General features: G+C 53.1%; 1 protein-coding gene across 1 annotated transcript in view; it reads left to right on the top strand.

The window, feature by feature from the left end:
- Nucleotides 1-482: 482 nt before the first annotated feature.
- The window catches only part of CMIP (c-Maf inducing protein), a 263,458-nt gene continuing 242,803 nt past the window's right edge, over nt 483-21,137 (top strand). Inside the window, exon 1 of the mRNA XM_038008220.2 lies at nt 483-1,084. Within this exon, the coding sequence (XP_037864148.1) occupies nt 785-1,084 (300 nt within the window). The 5' untranslated portion in view covers nt 483-784. The remainder of the gene's footprint in view (nt 1,085-21,137) is intronic.

The following is a 21,137-nucleotide window of genomic DNA, read 5'->3' on the forward strand; positions in this document are numbered from 1 at the left end:
GGGCTCCCGCCCGGGCACCCGCGGGGGCGCGGCTGGCGTGACGTCACGCGCCCCGCCCCCGCGCCCCGCCCCCTCCCCACATTCCGGGCGGGGCGGGCCGGGGCCCTGCGGAGCTCGCCCGCCCCAGCCCCCTCCCCAGGGGCTGCCCCTCCCGTCGGGCCGCGCCTCCCCGTCGTGGGCCGCGACCCCGCCCGGACCGCGGACTCCGCCCGCGAGAGGCCGAAGCCGCCGCGGCCGCCGCCGTTGCCGCCATTGACGTCAGAGGGGCGGGCACATGACCCCGCGGGGACCAATCGCGCGGGCGCCCCGGGCTCCGCGAGCCCAGTGCGCGGCTCGCCCCGCCCGCGGCCACTCTCGCCCGGACGGCCGCGCGGACACACGCTCCGTACACACGCGCGCGGCGGCGCGGGGCCCCGAGACACGCCCGCCCCCACCCCGCCGCCCCCACCCCAGCGCCTGCCCTCCGCGCCTGGCCCCGGCCCGCCCTCGGCCTTCCCCGCCCCTCCCCGCCGCCCGCCGAGCCCGGTCAGCCGCCGCGAGCATGCACCCGACGAGCTAGGAGGAAGCCCGGAGCCCCGCAGGAAGCGCCGAGGCCGGCCCAGCCCGCAGCACGCGCCGCCCCCCGCGGGCAGCGCCCCCTCCCCTGCGGGCGCCCCCAGCCCCACACCCCCCCACCTTCCCGGGGGGTGGGGGGGTGCGGGCCGCCGGATCCGGGGGCCTCGCCGCCCCAGCAGCCCAGGACAGCCCCCTCTCCCCGCCCCCAGCCCCCTCCCCCGGCGCGGCCATGGATGTGACCAGCAGCTCGGGCGGCGGCGGCGACCCCCGGCAGATCGAGGAGACCAAGCCGCTGCTGGGGGGCGACGTGTCGGCCCCCGAGGGCACGAAGATGGGCGCAGTGCCCTGCCGCCGGGCTCTTCTGCTTTGCAACGGGATGAGGTACAAACTGCTGCAGGAGGGCGACATTCAGGTCTGTGTCATCCGGCACCCGCGGACCTTTCTCAGCAAGATCCTCACCTCGAAATTCCTGAGGCGCTGGGAGCCGCACCACCTAACGCTGGCCGACAACAGCCTGGCGTCCGCCACGGTGAGTGGCTCTGCGCGGCTGCACCCCAGCCTCCCCTCGGGGCCCGAGATGCGCCCTCCCTGGCTGCCCCCTGGCGCTGCACCTGGAGCCCAGGGCCTGGGGGGCGGTGGGGGGTGCCGGGGGAACGGGGAGAACCAGGGCGCCCCGCTCCTGGCCTGCTCGCGGGGCTCAGTTTTGGAGTGTGAAGCCCAGACCAGCCGACCGGGCTCGAGAGAGACACTTAAAATTCTGGAGACTCGGCCCACCGCCAGGCTGGGTGCCCGGGGACCTTCTGCCCCCACCTCTTGTGTTTCTGGTGGCTGGGACTCGAGGATGGACCCGACGCTGGGCCCTGATGGTGGTGGGGGTTCTCTCTCTGGAAGCCCCCGGCCCATCTGGATCTGAGGGGTGGGGGAGGGGAAAACAAAATACCACCCCTCAAAATAAAAACCAACACAACAAAACCTCCAAGCCCCCAAACCCAAAGAATTTCCAGAAGCCAGTTCCTCTGTTTGGTTTACCCGTCCTTTATTCTCTTTCCTGCCAGGGCTGGCAGGCAGAACGGGGTGCTTCCCTTTCTGAAAATCTCATTCGTACATTGAGAGGTTGGAAGTGGAGGGGGAGGGGGCAGTGGTCCTGGAATATCTTAGGACCCAGCGGTGGTCGAGTTCTAGCCTGGAAGCTGCTTGGTGGAGCCCTGGTCCGGCATTGTCTGTAGAGTGTGTGTGTACGTGTGTGTTTTGTTGTTGGAGGTTTAATTTTGTTATTGTTTTTAAATACATGGCTAGGACTGGGTCAGCTGGATGAGTCGGAGAGGAAAAACCATTGATCTGTTTCTGAAATCAGATCTGCAAATGGTGGCCTTGGTACGTGGAGAAAGACAGCTGTGGTGGGGTCGAGGGGAGAGTGGGGGTGGCGGGTAGGAGCTTGAACAGGATGCTTTGTGTTTTGAAACAAGGACAGTTTCAAATACCGGCTGTGGCTGGGGCCTGAGCCTTGCCGTGGGGGTCCCATCCTCCTTGGAGGGGTGGCTTGTCTTCTCCAGAATGCACACTCCTCCCTGGGGCCACCGTGATCCTGTTTACTAAGCACAGTGGGAGGGGGCCGAATCCACTGCCTGCCCACACCTGTGCCAAGAAAACCCAGCCAGGAAACAGGGTGTCGCTTACATGGCATGTCACAAACGTGTAGCGTGTGTAGACATTTCCCTGGCATCCATGTTCCCTTGGCGGTGTGTCACAGGCCATGACACATTCCCCAAGGAATGGGGAGAGGGGAAAAGTTAGCTGAAGAATCCTACTCCTTGAACCAGTCCCCCACCCCCCACCCCAGAGCACTGCAGTGCTCGAGGACTTTTATTCTGAATTTGGGGTCCGACATGCTTAGAGCACCTATTTTCTCTTTCCTGTGGGCACATTGGTGCAATATCTGCAAAGACTCCTTTCTCAGGGAGGATTGCTGGTCGCGGGGAGGCGGCCCAGTCCCCGGTCAGGCTGGTGCATGTTCTCAAGCCCGTCCCGCGCCACAGGCCGCAGCATTTGGCTTTCCAATGGATGGAGGGGGAGAGAGCCTCTGAAAATTTGCCAGTACTGAGTGTTTCCGATGTGGGGAGGAACTGGTGACCGCGGTGCCCCCTGCCTGGGATCTGGAGACCCAGATCTGGCTTCAGAATTTTCACCTGGCTCAGGGGTACTTTATTGGCCTTTTTTTTTTTTTTTTTTTTTTTCTCTTACACTCCACGAAATGAAGGGGAGTGGTGGTGGGGGTAGGAAAATGGTTAGAAGGGACAGTGACCTGCCGTGGGAAGGCCAGGCGGAGCCCCTTCTCCCCATGGGAGAAGCCAGGAGCGAGTGTCCCGCTGCTGCCGCCCTCAGTTTACAGGAAGCCAGCTCTCGAGGCTAATGGCTCCCCACTTACCTCCAATTGCTCAAGAGGTCTGTCTGAGAGAGAGAGGGAAGGAAGAAAGACCTGAATAGCGAGAGGCCCCTTGCTCACCTTGGCCAGCCCAGGTGGGTGGCACCGTCGGTAGCGTGGGCCTCTCTGGAGAGCACCTGTCTAGTACTGGGGACTGAGGCTTATCCATGGAGCAAGATTCCTCTTGGCAGAGCCATGCTCTGGTGTTAGGAAATGTGGCAAGAGGAACTATAAGGAAGTGTCCGATGGGCTGGCAAAATCCCCTTTCCGCTGCCTTTCGTCACCAAGCACTGCAGGCAGGGGGTGGCCTTAAGTCTTGCCCTTGCCCTCTGGGGAGCTCCAGGGAGCCTTGCCTCAGGGCCTGTGAGCCTGGAGGTGGGGCTGTGAGGGCTGGCCTGGCTGGAGGGCTGGCCTCCGGGGCAGAGGTGAGGTTGGGACTGCCACCAGGGCTCTTGTCCCATCGTGAGACACCTGGTTGGTGTCCAGGCTCTCGGGGAAGCAGAGGAGCCCCTGTGGGGTTTCCCTGAGGCCTGGACATTATGTAATCCGTCTGCGTTTTATAGTGCAGCCTAAGCACTCTATTGAGAAATATGAGCCCAAATGAAACAAAGGTGAATTTGAGTGCAGTTCTCTACAACAAAAACCCTTTGCAGTCCTGTGGCTTCGCAGCAGCCCCGTGCCCAGCCTTGAGCTCCTGATGTTCCAAGTATGTTTCCTATAGAGTCATATCCTTACTTGAAATATCACTCATCCATATTTTAAGCCGTCTACACAGCCCAACTCAGAATCATCTGGTAAATATCTGGTTAATTGTATGGGCTTCAGGAACAAGACCCAGAGTGATTGATATGGATTCAAACCAGTAAACAAACCAAATACTCTTTTTTGCCCAAACCTTCTGCAGTGTGTCTCCGTTGATCCAATTAACTGAATCGTGAGAGATTTAAGACCAGGCTTCCAGGAGCACATCTGCATCAGACTGGGATGCAGGCATACTGGGGCTCCCAGTCCCACCTGCTGGGTGATACCAGCTAAGGACACCTTTTAGTCTGGGGTCCAAGGGACCTGATAGCCCTCTAGGTTGTCTTACCAGAGGAGCCAGCAGCCTCACCCACCTGGCCTGCCTGTAAACTTTGCCTCCTGTGGGATCAGGTCAGAGCTTGCCCTGCCCTGGTCTTCTGGGCCAGTTACTGATTAAATCCTTACAGAGCCAACAGCGTGCCTAATGTGGCTTGTGACAGCCGCCAGGTCTGATGCACCCTGTGCTTGGAGACTTTGGATCCGAAATGCTCGTAAACAAAGGAGGAAGCAGACAGGCGACAGCTGACTTGGGAGGGGAGATGGGGAGGCCAGGGCCCCCTCCCTGGGGGACCCAGGACTGCACCTTTGTGGGGAACGGCCCGTCTGCCCAGACTGTGGCCTGAATGTGGTGTCCCATACCCTCTTTGTACCCAAACTTCCCAGTCCCTGGGCCTCACTGGCTCTTCACGGCTGGTGATGGTTGTGTTGGTTGTAAATGACAGCCAGGGCAGCCAGGGGTTCTGCATAAGCAACTGGGTTTAGCAGGACCAGAATCCATTTTGCTGTTCTCGTCTCTGGGTTGAATTTGATCACCTGCTAGACATGTTTGTCCATGGGCAGAGGGCTTTGTCTGTAGGCTTTGTTTCTTCTGCACCAAAGAAGTACAAATAAGCTGCCTACCTTTTATTTCATCTTACTTTTAAGACAGTGTGGCACACGGTATTTCAGAATGGTGGATCCAGTCAGAAAGTCCTTTATTCAGGGGTCAGGGCACAGGTGATAGTAGTGTTCTTTATTCTCAAGCCATAATTCATCAGTGGCTTGTTTTTAAATTTTCACCACTCTGCTGTTTGATTGCAGTGTTTCCGGGCATCTCGTTATGGATGGGAAAGGAGAAGCCACCTTAATTCTCAGTGGTTTTTTTAGTCTGGTGTTTTCTTGGTGGGGAGCAGCTGTTGTCTGAACTCGGACTTTGTTTAGCACAGGCTTACTGCACACCTACTGTGTGTCACTTGCTGAGCTAAGAGTTACACATCCACATGGCTTGGTTTTTACTTGAGAATTAAAATCTGTGTCCTCCAGGGTGGTCACAGATCCCACGAGAACTCATCTGTGTCCACATGCACGCATGCTAATTGCTTTTTCACTTTTGTCACATACCCCCGCTCCCCACCTTGTGCCTAGCCTGCCTTTAATTTATTTGATGTTTCTCATGGCAGTAAACACAGAGAATTTTTTTCCCCCTTTCCATGCCATTTGTCATAGGAGGATTTTGGAGTATATAAAAATTATTTCCTAGACAACTTGTCTGATTGGAGGTGGTGGAGGGGAGGGGCTGAGACAGAGAGGAGAAAAAGTCAAAATTCTCTCTAAACTTTAAACGTGGTCTGCCTTCCCCAGGCTGTAATAAGTAAGTGCATTTTAAGGAAGGAGTAAGTTATTTTTTATTTTTTATTTTTTTGAGATGGAGTCTCGCTCTTTCGCCCAGGCTGGAGTGCAGTGGTGCAATCTCGGCTCACTGCAAGCTCCGCCTCCCGGGTTCACGCCGTTCTCCTGCCTCAGCCTCCCAAGTAGCTGGGACTACAGGCGCCTGCCACCATGCCCGGCTAATTTTTTGTATTTTTAGTAGGGACGGGGTTTCACCGTGTTAGCCGGGATGGTTAACATCTCCTGACCTCGTGATCCGCCCGCCTCAGCCTCCCAAAATGCTGGGATTACAGGTGTGAGCCACCGTGCCCAGCCAAGGAAGGAGTAAGTTTTGATGCTGGCATTTGCCTGGTGCAATCTGAGATGCCTGTTATGGCCATGGCAACATCATGCCAGTCCAGGTAGAAGGAATCTCACTGCGTGTGGCTGAGCTTTCCTGCAAGTGGGTGACAGAGGTGGCAGTTGCTGTTGGCTTGGGCTGCTTGGCCCACAGGTTGACTGGTGTCGCGGCCCTGCCTGCTCCTTAGTGTCTCACCGGGCAGTGAGACAGGGCACTTCTGGGGCATTGTCGTGGGCAGGGCTCAGGGGGACCTGGTAGAAGGCAAAGCTGTCCCAGGGCGCCTCAACTGCCGCCAGCCAGTACTGACTTGTCTTGAGGGTACTCGATTGGTGTTTTGTTGTTGTGGACATTGCAGAGGGTCAGTTTTTACCTTTGATTGAAGGAATACATGAGATTAAGTGAGGCAGCCTGACGTGGGGCATCTCTGCTATGGGACAGAACAGATTTGGGTTTTGCGGTCTCATGGTGCTGGGTCTGGATTTGGAGGGTGCAGTTTCCTGGCTGTGTAACTTTTGGCGCTTTGCTTTCCCTTGCTGGGCCTTGTTTTTTCTCCATCCTTAGGGAGGAGCACCTCATGTCTAGGGTTGCTGTAAGGATTGGAGAGGATAGATAAACACCTACTAGTATAGTCAGCATGCAGTGACCAGGATTCCAACTCCTGTTTTGCTAATTGCCCTGAAAGAGCTTCATGACTTCTGCACAAATGGAAGGAAGTATTGTTACCTAAAAATGGGTGGCCTCCAGGGAGTTCCCTGAGATGAATAGTGCACTGGGGAAAGTTAGGGCTATTTAGCAGGTCTCATGGGTAGGAAGGCAGTGAAATTGTTGTAAGCAGTTTAAGAAAAATTCCTTGGGGGGGCATAGTCTAGTTTCTTAAAATAAATTACAAAAATTGAAATACTCATATATGCATCAGGTAGATTTGATTAGTATAACAAGGCATGTAATGAAAAATGAAGCTTCCCTTACTTGATGGCCACACAGCCCCTAGTGGCCCTCCTTGGAGGCAAACGCTGCTGCTCGTTTCTTGTGTATCTGGACATGCACGCACACAGCTAGCTGTCCCACCATGATTCTTCACTGAACAGAATATTTTGGAGACCCTCCATGTGTGTGCAACTGCCTTGTTCTTTTTCACTGCTGCATAGTGTTCTGTCATAGAAGTGTATCACAATAATGTAGGTTGACCCTCACCTATTGATGGTCATTGAGGTTAGTCTCAGCCTTTTTGATATGGTTTGGATGTGTTCCCACTTAAATCTCATCTTGAGTCATAGCTCCCATAATTCCCTTGTGTTGTGTGAGGGACCTAGTGGGAGATAATTGACTCATGGGGCGCTTTCCCCCATACTGTTCTCATGGTAGTAAATAAGTCTCACGAGATCTGATGGTTTTATAAGGGGAAAACCCTTTTGCCTAGCTCCCTCATTCTCCTCTTGTCTGCCACCATATAAGACGTGCCTTTCACCTTCCACCGTGGTTGTGAGGTCTCCCCAGCCACGTGGAACTGTGAGTCCATTAAACCTCTTTATTTTGTAAATTGTCCAGTCTCAGGTATGTCTTTATCGGCAGCATGAAAACGGATGAATACACTCTGGTTCCTTCAAAGAAAACATTTTCTATTTTTACTCAATGGAGTTGTCTCTATTTTGATAGTTTGGATTTTCTTTTGCTTACTTCTTTGGGATAGGGGAGCTGAGCCTCTTTTTGAAGAGGGAAGGGCAGTGTTGCCTGGAGTTATTGCTACCTGGAGTCATGCTTTGGTGTGGCTAAAGGTCACCAACCAGGGATCGCCCTCAGAGGGTCTGGCCACTTGGTCTTCCCCAGAGCTGAAGGAACACAGGTGACCAGGGGTCGCCAACAGAGACGCGTGCTGACCTCCACCCGCAGGACAAGGGTCTGGGCAGTTCCACCTGAGGGCATCGCTTTCTGTTCCCCGACTTCTTGCTTTCCCCAGGATGGAAGCCAGGCCACCCAGCCCCATGGTGGAGAAAGAGGAAGTGAGAATTTCTCTTCCTTGCTCCTGGCTCTGGTGATGAACCACCCGGTGTATTCAACAGGCACCGAGGGAGATTGTGCGCATTTTGAAAGGAAGCTTCGCTTACATCAGCAGAGCCCTAACTGAAGGGTGATGAGACGTGCGTGTGGGGGAGGTGTTTGCTGTGTGTATTGAGGCAAAGGAGATGGCAGAGAAAATATTTCTGGTGCTGAAATTGGTTCCTGACTTCAGTAGCCATTTCCTTACCCCTCCCATGTGCACAGCGCTCGCCCTGGCATTTGGGGTGTGCAGGGAGGCCACAGGAAGAGAAGATGGCAGACCCAGTGGAGTAGGGGAGTGAGGACCTGGACTTTGAAATCGGACAGGGGAGCTTAAATCCTGCCTCTGCAGCGTCCCAGGTGGTGACCTTGGGCAGGCCCCCTAGCCTGTGTCCTTATCTGTAAAGCGAGGATCAGAGAGACTTCCTCTTAGCATTGATGTCAGGGTAAGTGAGGTGAGCCCTGGCGGTGTTTTCATGCCTTCATTCAGCAGATAAGTGTCACTGTTCTAGGCACTCAGAAGAAAACAAGAGCCTGCCCTCGTGGAGCCTGTGTTGATGGGAGTGAGTGACAGACAGACAACTAAGTTAAGAGCAAGTAATTATAAAATCCGATGACTGGGATTGTGGAGAAAAGCAAGCAGGGTGGGGCGAGTGGTGAGCTGCTTTGTATATAGTGGTCAGGGAAGGGGGTGATAGGACTTCCAGGGGAAAGAGCATTCCAGGTAGAGGGAACAGCAATTACAAAGGCCCTGAGGCAGGAGATGGTACTTAGAAATCACCCAGTAAAGTGGCTTGCACCTGGTACACGCTCTGTGATTATCAGTTTCCTTCCCTCTGCTCTCTGGAGCTGTTATTATCTGTTTAAAAAATTAATGAGTATGTAGAATGCACGAGGTGCCGGGCACACAGGCAGCTCCTCGCCCTGTAAAGCTTCCATTCTATCGCTTCTGTTGTCTGTTTTTTCTTTTGTTTTTTTTGCAAACCTGGCTACCTCCCAATAAATAGTGAAGAATAGCCCTGTAGCAGTGCTTTAAGAGACTTAAATGACAGAGCCCAGCAGAACTTTTAAAACCCAACTCCCTTCGTCCATAACTACACTGTAAGGATCCTAGGATCTAGAACACACTAGTGGTCTGATTCACCTCTGATTTTGCCAGCTGGGAAGGGGTGAGGGGAAGTGTGTGGCCCAAAGACCCTTGCAGCTGGCTGAGCAGCCCTCCTGGGATTCAAACCCAGAGTCCTGCCTTCCCGTGGCATCCTTTGTTCATGGGTCTGCTCCTTTCAGGCTACTGTCAGAAATGGTAGGGTGGACAGATTGCACTGGGCAAACTCTCTTTGGAGGGAAGCACGTGCTCTGGATCATCCGGTCCCTGGGTGGATATAGGAATTGAGTATATGGAATCAGACATCTGGGTGCTTCCCTTGAGCTGGGCTGGCTGCATCAAGCTCAGGTGGGGTTATTTGGAGAGGGAAGATCACACCGGGACTTCTGCTAGGTTCTCTGGGTGTCCTGGGCCAGTGCCAGCTTCCTTAGAGGTCCAGAATATCTGAAAATTGGAGCACACAGTCTTCTGAGCAGACCCAGGCCTGGCTATCTTCCCTCCCACGTTGGCTCCCTGTGTGAACTAGGTGACCCTGTTTACCACCACACATATCGGTGTGAGGCTCCGCAGGGAAGGGGAGCCACAGGTATGGAAGGGGCTGTGTTCGCCAGGCAGGCTAGCTGCTGTAACATGCAACCCTGGCATCTGGGTGGCTTCATGCAGCCCAGTTCTTATAGTCCTGCAGGGGTCTCCCGAGGGTTCTGCCCCCTCTTTTTCTTGTGAAATGGTTCTGCCCTCCCCTGGGTCCTTCGTTGTTGCGGGGATGGGGAGAGTGAGCACCACAGCCAACCCATTTGTAGTTCTGGCCGCTTGGTTGGTCAGAACTTAGACAGGCGGCCACACAGAGTGCAGGGGGAGACTGGGGAACGTGGTTTACATGTGTGTCCGGGAGGAAGAGGAGAGCATGGAAGCGATGACTACTCCCACCCCAGGATCCCTGGGATGCAGCAGCAGACCTTGAGGTCTCCAGGGTACCAAGAGCAGAGGGGCTTCCCTAGAAAGGAAATTCACATGACCGTGGTCTCATCTGGTTCCTGGGTTTGAGGTTGGTGGCAGGTCGGCAAAGCTTGCAGTCTTCTCTGGTGGGGGATAAAGTAGGGTAAGCAAATCTGTTGTAGGAGATGGACCTAATGTACCTGGTTGGCAGCGATGTTTATTATATCCCTACTGTGTGCCGGGCATAGTGCTTATTTAATTTTCACAACAATCCTGCGGGATAGGTTTTTATTCCCATTTTACAAATGCTCTCATGGAGTCTCAGATAAAGAGAGCTGGAAGGAAGTAGAGTTTAGTGTCAAAGCCAGGTCTGACCTCATGTCTGTGTGGGTCTGTCAATGTATATGCACCTGTTGGATGTACACGGAACTATTTCAGCCTCCTGCAGAAACATCTTAGGTAGAAATAAGTGAGCTTCTCAATTTAGTGTTTGCCAAGGTTGGCGGACATTCCTTTGTGATTTTGTCAAAAAAGTTAAGGGAACTGATGTGGGAAATTGAATGCCAACTATTTGTAAAAGGTAAGCATTGGGTGTATAACTTGAACACCAGATATTATTTGTGCAAAGTGAGTGTTCTGGGGCGCTGTGCTTGCATAGTGAGTGCTCTCAGGCATGGCACTTGGAAAGTCAGACATACTCTTCCCTCTCAAGGGACTCATAGTTAAATGGGGGTATTACAATTATGATACACCGTAGAACAAAGCACGTTGCTTAGAGAGGTTTACGTCTTGTCGTGTGTTTAGATGGAGGAAGAGACGCCATCATAGGGGTGTGTAGTTTTAGGAAGGACTTCTTTTTAGGAGGCAGGTATCTGGATGGAGAGGTAGGATGGAGACTGATGGAGATGAGGGTAGCAGGTTGGAGGTGGGAATGGGCAGAGGGAACAGTGAGCAAAGGGATGGGACAGAGCAGCCAGGCACATTCCGGGGGTCTGTGCGGTTTTTAGGGGGTGGACATCATAAGACAGCATAGGAGTTAAAGATAGAGGTGGGTTCGCCTTCTAGAGCAGAGTCTACCAGTGTGGGGTGATTAATGCTGGGTAAACCCATGTACCCTGGGGCAGGTGGTGCTTTACGATGCAGAGACTGAGGACTGGCTGGCCATCCAGGAGCCCAGGATGTCACAGATTGGAAGGCTTAAGAGTGCAGGGATCTCTGAGTCGTCAGGGCCAGGCAGTTAGTCACAGTAGTGACCATGCAGTGGCCACTCATGTGATTAGTGTGTTTCCTCTTGCCAGGGAGTATGCTCTGCAGGTTCTATTAGTGATCCCTACAACCCAGCAAGATACTGTTACTCTCTCCATTTTACCGATGGGGACGCTGAGGCACTGCCCCTCAGCAGACATTGTTTGGATGAATGAAAGAACAGCTTGCCTAGTTGGGAGGTCCATCCTGTTGGAGGGGGAGAGGGACCTACGGAGAGGGAGGAGCGAGCTCAGATCTCTACCCCTCCACTTTGTAACCCCACAGGCCTCTGGCCCTCTGCCTAAGAGCGAATTGTGCCACTCCCCTGCTGCAGGGCCCTGTCCATACTGAAGGAAGGTGTGCGAGGGATTGCACGCGTGGTGTCTACAACGCATGGCCCAGCCGTGGTGCACACAGCCTTTCTTGGTGTGGACACAGGCCCTGGGATTCTGAGCCCACCTCTGTGGCCTAGGAAGAGTGATGGTAATGGTGTCAGGCTGCTGGTGAGCTCCTGGTGGACTTTCTGCCAGAGGCCCCTGCTACTCCAAATCCCAGGCCTGAGGTCTCCGAGCTGTGGCTCACAGGGCCCCTTTCTTGAACCTTCCCTTCAGGGAGGCCTGGTGGGAAGGCCCAGCCTGGGCCTGTGCTGTCTGGAAGGTGATCCCATCAGGCTGGAGCCGAGGGCCAGGGACACAGTTGGGCACCTTCTAGGTGACGCTCTGCTTCGTGTCTGCAGAGGGGGAAGTGCAGTGGGGTCTCAGCTGGTGGTTTTCGGGGGCAGGGCTGCCCGTTAGAAAGGGGAACGATGACTTGCTGACATCTGTTTGTTGCTCTGGTTGGTTCACGTTTCATGGCCCTGTGACTGAGGCTTGCTTCAGGGTGGGAAAATGAAAGAGCTTGAACTGTCCCAGCAGGCTGGTGGTGACTGAGCTCGGGGAGTCCCAGCAGGGCCAGAGCCCAGGGCCAGATGATATTCATGTCCAAGGTGGAGTGGAGGGGGCCACGGATCATTTCATGCAGTCATTCTCAGACCTTTAGGCATGTGTGTATTGCATCCTCTCATCAGCCCCAGGAGGCGTTAGCAGGGGAGACGGAGACCTCAAGAGTTTCAGGTTACACAACTGGAACCCAGGCAGCCTAAGTCCAGAGCCAGTGGCCTCCACATGTCACAATGAGTCCTTGGCTGGTGTGAGCACAGGAACTGTGGCAGCAAGGGGCGAATCACCAGCAAGGCAACAGTAAGGACAGCGAACACTTACCCAGCGCCTATTGTATGCCAGGCACTACCCTGAGCCCTTTGTGCAGATAAACACTCATCTAATCCTCACAGTGCCCTTGTGGGGTGGTGCTGTCGTTGTCCCCATTTTACAGATGAGCAAACTGAGGCCCAGAGAGGAGAGGTCCCTACTTACCCAGGTTGTGATGGTGGAGCCAGGGTTTGGCCTCAGGCTGTGTGGCTCCAGAGTATCACTGCATGTGGCTGGTGAGCAGGGTTTTAGGGCTGCAAAGCGGAATGTGAGAAAGGCCGCAAGTGGCCAGGCTGGCTGTGAGCTGAGAGGAGGGCCTTGCAGAAGAGAGAGTGTGTGGGCAGAGCAGAAGGTTCCACCCTGACTGGACTGGGGACCCTTCCGGGAGCTCCCTGGGCCAACTTCCTGCAGACCCGTCTCCAGAGGAGCCGCGGCAGAGGATCGCTTCTCACCTGCCCTCGTTGGATCTGGGGTGGTCACCTCAGCCTCCTCGCCTGAGACCACCTGACCCTGCAGGCTGATCTGTCACAGCCGGTGGTGAGGACTTGACCACAGAGAGCACAAAGTTCCAAGTCCACTGTGGGTTGAGCCTCCTGCCCTGCCTGGCTTCTGGCCTCAGCTTCCCTGTGCCTCTGACCTTTCGCGCACGCCTCTTCTTTCTGCTTGGAACCCCCCCTGACCTGCCCCCCGCCGCCAATCAGTGGTTTTCCAGGGCTGCCTTCCCCAGTTGGAGCCAGGGCTTGCTCCCCTGTGGCGCGGCACCACCCCAGCTGGGCAGCCAGGGTGCCTTTGCCTCTCTGCCTTCTCCACTCCACATTCACCACCCCTCTCTTGTAAAAGCAAAACTGAAGCCATCATACAGGGATGACGACAATCTTACAGAATCAAGAAGAAAAAAAATCCTCGCAGAATCCCGCCACCTGGAAATCACCCGTATTAACCTTGTGGGGTGTAGCCATCTACGCTTTCTCCTAGATGACTGCCTGTGACATAGGTACACAGGGAGCAGGAGGAGCTTTTATTCTAGGTTGGCCTCCACCTACCAGATGCTGGCCACTGCTCCCCACAGTTGTAACAACCCGTGACATGTAACAAGCAGGCTCTGCCACATGTCCCCTGGGGGCCACATTGCCCCTGGTTGAGAACTGCTGTGTTCATTCATTTAATCATCACACCCACCTCGTGAGGTCCCATTTTTTGGAGCAGGCAGGGTCTGCCCGGGCTGGCATGTGGCAGAGCAGGGAACCCCCGCGCTGTCCCACAGTCGCCTTGTCTCTTCAGAACTGGCCCAGAAGAGGTATGAAAAACAATGCGGGGGCCTTAGGAACCCTGTCCCCGTGTCTGGCATGGTGTGGGGCTGAGAGCCGGTGAGCCACGACACCCCAGGTCCCCAGAAGGAAATCCTGACTGGCCTGGGCGTTGGCAAGCTCCCCCCTACCTTTGATCTGTCCCAGCTGACCTCCCCCTCGCTGTCCCTGCCTTCGCCCTGATGACTCAGGACTTCAGAGATCTGGGTTGTTGAAAAGGGGAATTACATCATGCCAATAAGAGAGGGAGAGGGAGAAATTAGCATTAGAAAGTTTGGGTGTAAGGAAAAATGACTTTAAACCTGCGTCTTGTGCCGTGTCTGAATTGAGGCAGGTTTCTGGCGGAGATTAGGGAGTGGGGAGGAGAGGGGATAGGGACCCTGGATTCTCACCTCTTCTGAAAAGGCCTTCATCTGTTTGACCCCAGACCCACCCACGGCTGGGCAGTGGGTCCCTCTGCTTTTTGTAGCTGAACCCCATCACCTGCAAAGCTATTAGAAAACAAGATTCTGGAGTTGGCATGCAGGTTCTGCCCGCAGCCTTGGTGAAGGGGTAGGGGTCAGGGAGCACTGCAAAGACAAACAGTCTGGGGTTCTTCTGATGCCTCCAGTGGTAAGCAGGGCACCCTCTCTGGGCCAGCACAGCCCTGGCTGGGGGCATGACTAAGCGAGGGGATCCCAGCTGATCTCAGTCCTGCTGGCCTCCACTGGGTGCTCCTGTGTAGGGCCCTCCTTGCTCAGCCATTCTGGGAAGCTGCTTGAAGGGGTCCTCCCAGAGGATCGGGGAGGAGGAAACCCCCTGCCTCCACTTTGAAACCAGAACACCATTTCCCCATCATGCCTTGCAGGGAGGTGGAGGGGTTAAAGCTCCTGCCTGCCCAGGTCAGCCCTTCCCTAAAACAGGACACTGATCGGGCAGGGTGATTAGGAGGGGCTGGCCAGGCTTTTTGATCCAGACATTTCATATGAGGCCATTTAACCAGTGGTGTGATCCAGCTCTCAGTTTCCTCATCTGAAAGCTGGGGATGTAAGAGTAGCCACTCCGCAGGTTGTCCCGAGAATAAAGGAGAGAATACATGGGAAGTACTTAGTAGAGTGTGGACATGTGGTATGTGCTCAACAGATGTTTGCTACCATCATCATCATCATCATGACCCCTACCATCACTGTCATCTCCACTGTCACCGTCGCTACCATCACTGTCACCATCACTATCGCCATCGCCCTCATTATTGTGGCTGCCACTTCTCTTCTGTTGGGTTTGCCCACCTGTATACCTTCCACTGCTTCCTGCAGGACTGTGAACTTGAAGGCAGGGTTTGGGTCCATTTCTCCAGGAATACCCGATGTCAGTAAAGGCCTTTGAGTGTCTGTTGTTGCATGGTGGGGGACCTTGGCACCCCAGGCTGTGAAGGGACAGGAAAGTCTCACAGTTTTCTTAGAAACCTTCTCACCGGGCGCGGTGGCTCATGCCTGTAATCCCAGCACTTTGGGAGGCCGAGGCGGGTGGATCACGAGGTCAGGAGATCGAGACCATCCTGGTTAACACGGTGAAACCCCGTCTCTACTAAAAATGCAAAAAATTAGCCGAGTGTGGTGGCGGCACCTGTAGTCCTGGCTACTTGGGAGGCTGAGGCAGGAGAATGGCATGAACCTGGGAGGCGGAGCTTGCAGTGAGCTGAGATCCGGCCACTGTGCTCCAGCCTGGGCGACTGAGCAAGGCTCCGTCTCAAAAAAAAAAAAAAAAAAAAAAAACCTTCTGGTGACCTTGGTTGGGTGTGCCCGTGACCCCGCTCCGTGACCTCAGGCAATATTATTTGGAATGGGCTCTCAGCCCCTGTCCTAACCCCAGCCACCAAGTTCCCAACCCAAGCAAGATGGAAACCCGCCGTTGGGAGGATTAAGATATTATTGGTGGTTTTCACCTCAGCTTTCAGCAGCAGTGCTTGGGAAATAAGATTTTGATCTCGGAAAATATGATTTAAAAACAGAATTGAAAGTCACTTTTATTTTCTAAACGATATTGCCCCTGACGCATGCACTGCCTCTGACTGGTGGCCTCCGGTCTGAGCACACCCGTGGGGGAAACTGCATAGCAATTCCAGGGGTGTGCTCTCTGGATTTTATAGACCTCCACCCCGAGCAGGCCCCACCTTTGATTCCCCCACTTGGGTCTGCAATGACGGAGCATGTGCTTTAGACCAAGCCCAGGAGGCTGCTGCTGCTGCTTCAGGGAATTGTCTCAGCCTTTCCCACTCTTAGGAGGTGGCCTTGCCAGCTGCCAGCTGAAGGGGTCTTCTTCCTCCGAGCCCTGCTGGGCTCACTTTTGAATGCCACAGACCAAGCCCATGGACCAAGAGGGCTTTGGCCACATCCCAGTGTCCCCTCCAGTGGGGAAGGGAAGTTCCTTTCCTTCCTGTTGTGTGAGGACTAGGGGCACTGAGTCCCTGCAAGGCCTCACCATGGAGCCTCTGAGAGGTGAGGTCTGGCTCCCCTGGCCACGGCAGAGTCAACACAGGATCCTGTGTGTCTTTCTTTGCCTCTGGGCTCATGTTCTGTTCTTTCCAGCCTTTGCCTTGGAAACCCCACCCTCCATTCTTTTCTGTCTCCCCTGCCTTCTGGGTGGGTCTGGCCAGTGGAGAGCCTGGGGGAGAAGGAGAATGGGAGGAGGTTGAGTGGGGTATTTATTCCTTCCTCCCTTTTCCTTCGGTTTTGCCATGGGTGTGTGGTATCCCTCAGCCACTCCTGCAGTCATGTCACCCCCTCTACCCAGGTTTTTCTGTAACTGCTCCTTCCCCTGCACTGTCAGGCCCAGGGATAGAAATACATGGGGGAGAAATGAAGTGACTGCTGTCCTGGTTTGCTCAGGACTATCCCACGTTTTTGGAATGAAAGTCCTGTGGCCCAGGAAGCCCCTCAGTCCTGGGCACACTTGGACAGCTGGTCACCCTAGGTAGAAAAACCATCTTTTGTGCTTCCCCTGTACGCCACCCACACCTTAATCTATTGTCCTTTTGTGAACATTTCCTCAAATTGCACCGTTTTGCATCTGCCATCTCTTTCCTCCCAGGACCCTGGCTGATACACCAGGAACTTGAGATGGAGTGGTGTTCAGAGCCTCCTCCCTTTAGAGTTCAGAGCCACCAAACGGGCATCATGCTGAACGTGGGAGAAACAAAAGAATCTCTTGCACTTGGACTCTTTTCTGAAAATTTGCCCCCTGCAAAGAAAAATCATGGTGATGATGATGGTGATGATGGTGATGATGATGGTGATGATGATGGTGATGATGGTGATGGTGATGGTGATGATGGTGATGATGATGATGATGGTGATGATGATCATGGTGGTGATGGTGATGATGATGGTGGTGATGATGATGGTAGTGGCCATTTTTTTGCCTACTCACTGTGGGCTCGTTGTGAAGAACTTTGATGCCCTGTTGTGTGTGATCATTATGAGAATCCCGTGAGGTTTTTCGATGATGAAGGAAACTGAGGTTTAGAGAGTTGAAGTAATTTGTGAAGGCTCAGGTTGGGCAAGAGGTCCCGCCCAGCTTTGAACCCAGATGCAGCCCCCTGCCAGGTTACCACGCTTCCTGATGAGGTGTTTTACAACAAAGGCCAAGCCAGGCAAAACCCATTGTTTTGCAACTTCTGGCTTGGATTGGGTGTCTTGTTGAGTTTGTGGGCAGTGGGTCTGATGTTTTCCACTTCCTCCCATTTGGCAGGGCTGTGTGCATGGAGCGTGAGGGGCTGGCTGGGGAGACAGTATTGACTTGACTGAATTCAGCCATGGCCCATGTTGGAAAATGTTTGTTGATTTTTCCTTCTCTGTTTGCCCTTTCCCCCCTTTTTTTGTTTTTATAATTAGAATCAGAGTCAGCCATAGTCGGAAGAGAACTTGCAGTTCATCTAGTTCTGGGATGGCAAATTTGTGACACTTGTGCTGCCACTCCTCATTGCCTTGACCATGGTAGACATTGCTAATCAACCCTAGTGTAATCAGTCTTTCCAGTGAGCTCAGAGACAGCCACTATTAATCAACTGTTGTTGGCATGCAACGGGGACTGTGTTTGCCATTCTTGATGTACCCAGCTGCTTTCACTGCGTAGATTAGAAACTTAAGGCCCAGAGTCATTAAATGACCCTCAAGGGAGCCAGTGGGATTGCGAAGCCTTCTCCACACCAGAGTGTTGGCTCTTAAGAGATGATTTTGGGTTAAACAAAATGTGATATAGAGGAAAGCTCCTGGGTTTGCAGAGCAGTGCCTGGCTCTGGGTTCAGATCCCAGCAATGCCTCTTATTGCTTATAACTCTGGGTAGATCACATGACTTCTCTGACTCTCGTCTTGGAAACTGAAATTACGATCCCTACGTCCCAGGACTGTGAGAATGAATGACATGGTATATTTATCCAACATTCAGCACTATGTGCTGGGCACCGTTCTAGGCATTGAGTGTTGCGGTGAGCTGCTTTAGGCAGCTCTCATGGAGCTGGCCGCCCTCATGAAGATGAGGATAGTTTTCTACCTCTTTCCTTCTTGGAAACACATGGAACTGGGTTGTCATCATCTTTTACTTCTCCTCTGTCATGTCCACTTAAATTTTCGTCCATTTATGCATCACATAACTTGCTTTGGGAAGTGATTTATTTTTTCTTTCATTCATGGTGTCATTTCCATTCTTATATCTGGGGTGGATCGTCCGTGAGTCCTTTGTCAGTCACAAAAAATAAAAATGACTGAATATTCCCTACTGAGTGGATGTTCTGGGGTATTGGGTCTAGATTTGGGAGTGACATACTCCCTTTGAAAATGTGCTGAAAGCTATGGATCCTTGGGCTGGCAAAATGGTAAGACAGAGCAGGACATATAAAACTTGGCAACTATGTGTTTTTTAACATCCATAGTATAGGCATTCTTTGGGACTCGTGGACACTCCCCCTCCAGGGTAATAAACCAGGCCAGGGGGCTAGTGACGCTTCCCCAGCAGGAAATGGAGCTTTGCGTGGAAATAAACATGTGAGTGATTAAAAAAAAAAAAATTTCGTTAAGTAGAAAGATCAAGGTTTTTATTTAGAGTTCTGCTCCTTTGGCCAGGGAAGTGTGGGGCTTGTCCCTGCAGCATTTTCTGCACTCGCTTGAGCTGTGTTTAGTCTTCTTGGTTATGGTGAAATATTTTTTCTTTTATCCCAGTCTGGAGTTTCAAGGTTGGCACTTCTTGCCCCTAAAATGTTTGTTTTAAGATTTAGAGGAGTTCTTCACTCTTTGATAAGGTGGAGCACATCGCTGGAGCTGCATTGTGGTGGAGTCCGATGCTGTTCTGCCGGAATCAGGCAGGTGGTGGCTCACCGCTCAGCTCTGCCCTGGCTCTCAGTGTGACCTTGGGCGGCCTCACCTCTCTGACCTGTAAAGTGGAGGGACGGAGTGACCACAAACCCTTGATGACCAACGATTGAAGAATACTAAGCATGAGAAAATATGCCCAGAGAGTATCCACAGAGGCCAGGGCAGTCTTGGCATTTGAACGCCTGGAGTTGGGGAAGTATGGATCCTTTACTGAGTCTCTATCATGGAGGCTACCTGGCAAATTCATCTGGTGTGAACGGAGCAGTGGACAATGGGTGCAGGTCTAGTGGGCTTCCTCCTTCTGCATACCAAGGACTTCACCTTCCGCAAGGGTAAGCAAGCACCACTAAGAGAAGCCGAGGGTTTTCCTTGGTTGTTAACATTTTAAGGACCCCAATAAACGAGTTTCCTCATTGTCTTTGATTTTCCCCACATTAGCTGGCCCCGATCTTCGGCCACACCCTAGAGCAAAACGTCACTTAAATGACTAGAGAGGGACAGAGTTCCATGGGGCCATTTCAGGTTTAGACATAGAATTTTTCTGGGATAATTCCTTTGCCATTGAATTTTGCATTTGCATGTTCTAAAGCCAAAAAAAGGAGTTGAACTTTCCCTTTTGTTTGCTTCATTGCTTCCACTGCGTTTGGCGGGATGGCGGTTGTGGTTTTTCTTCTTAGATTCGTTTTGGTAAGTGTGCTGTGCGCGTGGAGTCCTCTCGCCTCCCTGAGGATTTTGTAGGGCGATTCAAGCCGGCTGTCTGCCCAGCTGGGTACCAATTGCCAGGGCTGGACCGGGTGAAATAATGGAACCCGCCATTTCTCAGGCACCTATGATGTGCCAGGCACTTATTCAGCCCCCTGGGTGGGCAGCGTCCCTGTGTTACAGGAGAGGGGACAGGTTCCCCAGATCCCTGGCCTCCAGCGTCACATGGCTGTGGGTTGTGGAGCCATGATGCAAACCCAGGTCAGGCCGACTCGAGCTCGTGTGTCTTTTCCTAGGCTCCACTGCTTTTTCTGAGACCCCAGGGGACTTCCCAGATGTCCTTTATGTGCCCACTCTTGTGTGGTTCCACCTAAGGAAAAATGAAGTAGGTGTTGGTTGGACAACAAGGCAGGCTTGGGAGAGTTCTCCTTCGTTTCTCCTGCCCCTCAGCCTCCTTGCCAAGCTTGGGTGCAGTCAGGATTTTCCTAGTCCCTTGAGTTCCCTGGCTGGGGTGGTTTTTTCCAGGCAGCCAGCTCAGGGAGGAAGCTAGACCTCCATCCTCCTCACCTTTGTGATCTTCTGAGGGAGCCGCAGCCGGTGTGTAAAGGAAGGAGGGGTAGAGACAGTAGCTTTGTCATTAATCTCCCCATTTCGCAGGTGAGAAAAGGAGCCTCCCAAGAGAAGTGGCGTGGGCACAGTGAGAGGTGGCCGGCTAAGCCAGAGCTCTTCCCAGTGGGGCTCGCTGCCCCTTTACCTGGGGGTGAGGGGTCACCTGCCAGCACCTTCCTAGAATTAGCTCTGAGACTAACGAGAGGAAAGATGAGATCTGGTCACAGGCTGCACATCTGGTCCGATGGGGCCGTTGCCTTGATTTCACGGTTGGCGAAACTGAGGCCCAGGAAGAGGGACTGCCCCAGTCGCTGTCCCTACCCCGGTACAGCGTGCTGTTTTCTCACTTTGTCTGCTTGATGGTGCGACCAGGAAAATCTTGATAGGGGAAGAGGGAAGGTCTCATTCTTTCATTCATTCATGCATTCATTTATTCATTCATTCGTTTTGGCAGTTGAAGTTCTGAGGTTTCTTTAAACTTTTTTTTATTGTGGTAAAATATACATATCACAATACTTATCATTTTAACCATTTGTAAGTGTACAATTCAGTGGCATTAAATAAATTCACAGTCACCACTATCTACACCCATAACTTTTTCATCATCCCCAACATAAACTCTGTACCCGTTCTCTCCTCGTCTCAGCTCCTGGTCACTGCTATTCTACTTGCTCTCTCTATGAGTTTGCCTATTAAGTACCTGAGCTCAGTGGAATCACATAGTATTTGCCCTTCTGTGTCTGGCTTATGTCACTTAGTGTGAGGTTTTTACGTTCCACCCATGTTGTAGCACATGCCGGAATTTCCTTCCTTTTTTTTTTTTGTTTTTTTGAGA

Source organism: Chlorocebus sabaeus, chromosome 5 (genome assembly GCF_047675955.1).
Source record: "Chlorocebus sabaeus isolate Y175 chromosome 5, mChlSab1.0.hap1, whole genome shotgun sequence".
NCBI classification, from domain to species: domain Eukaryota; kingdom Metazoa; phylum Chordata; class Mammalia; order Primates; family Cercopithecidae; genus Chlorocebus; species Chlorocebus sabaeus.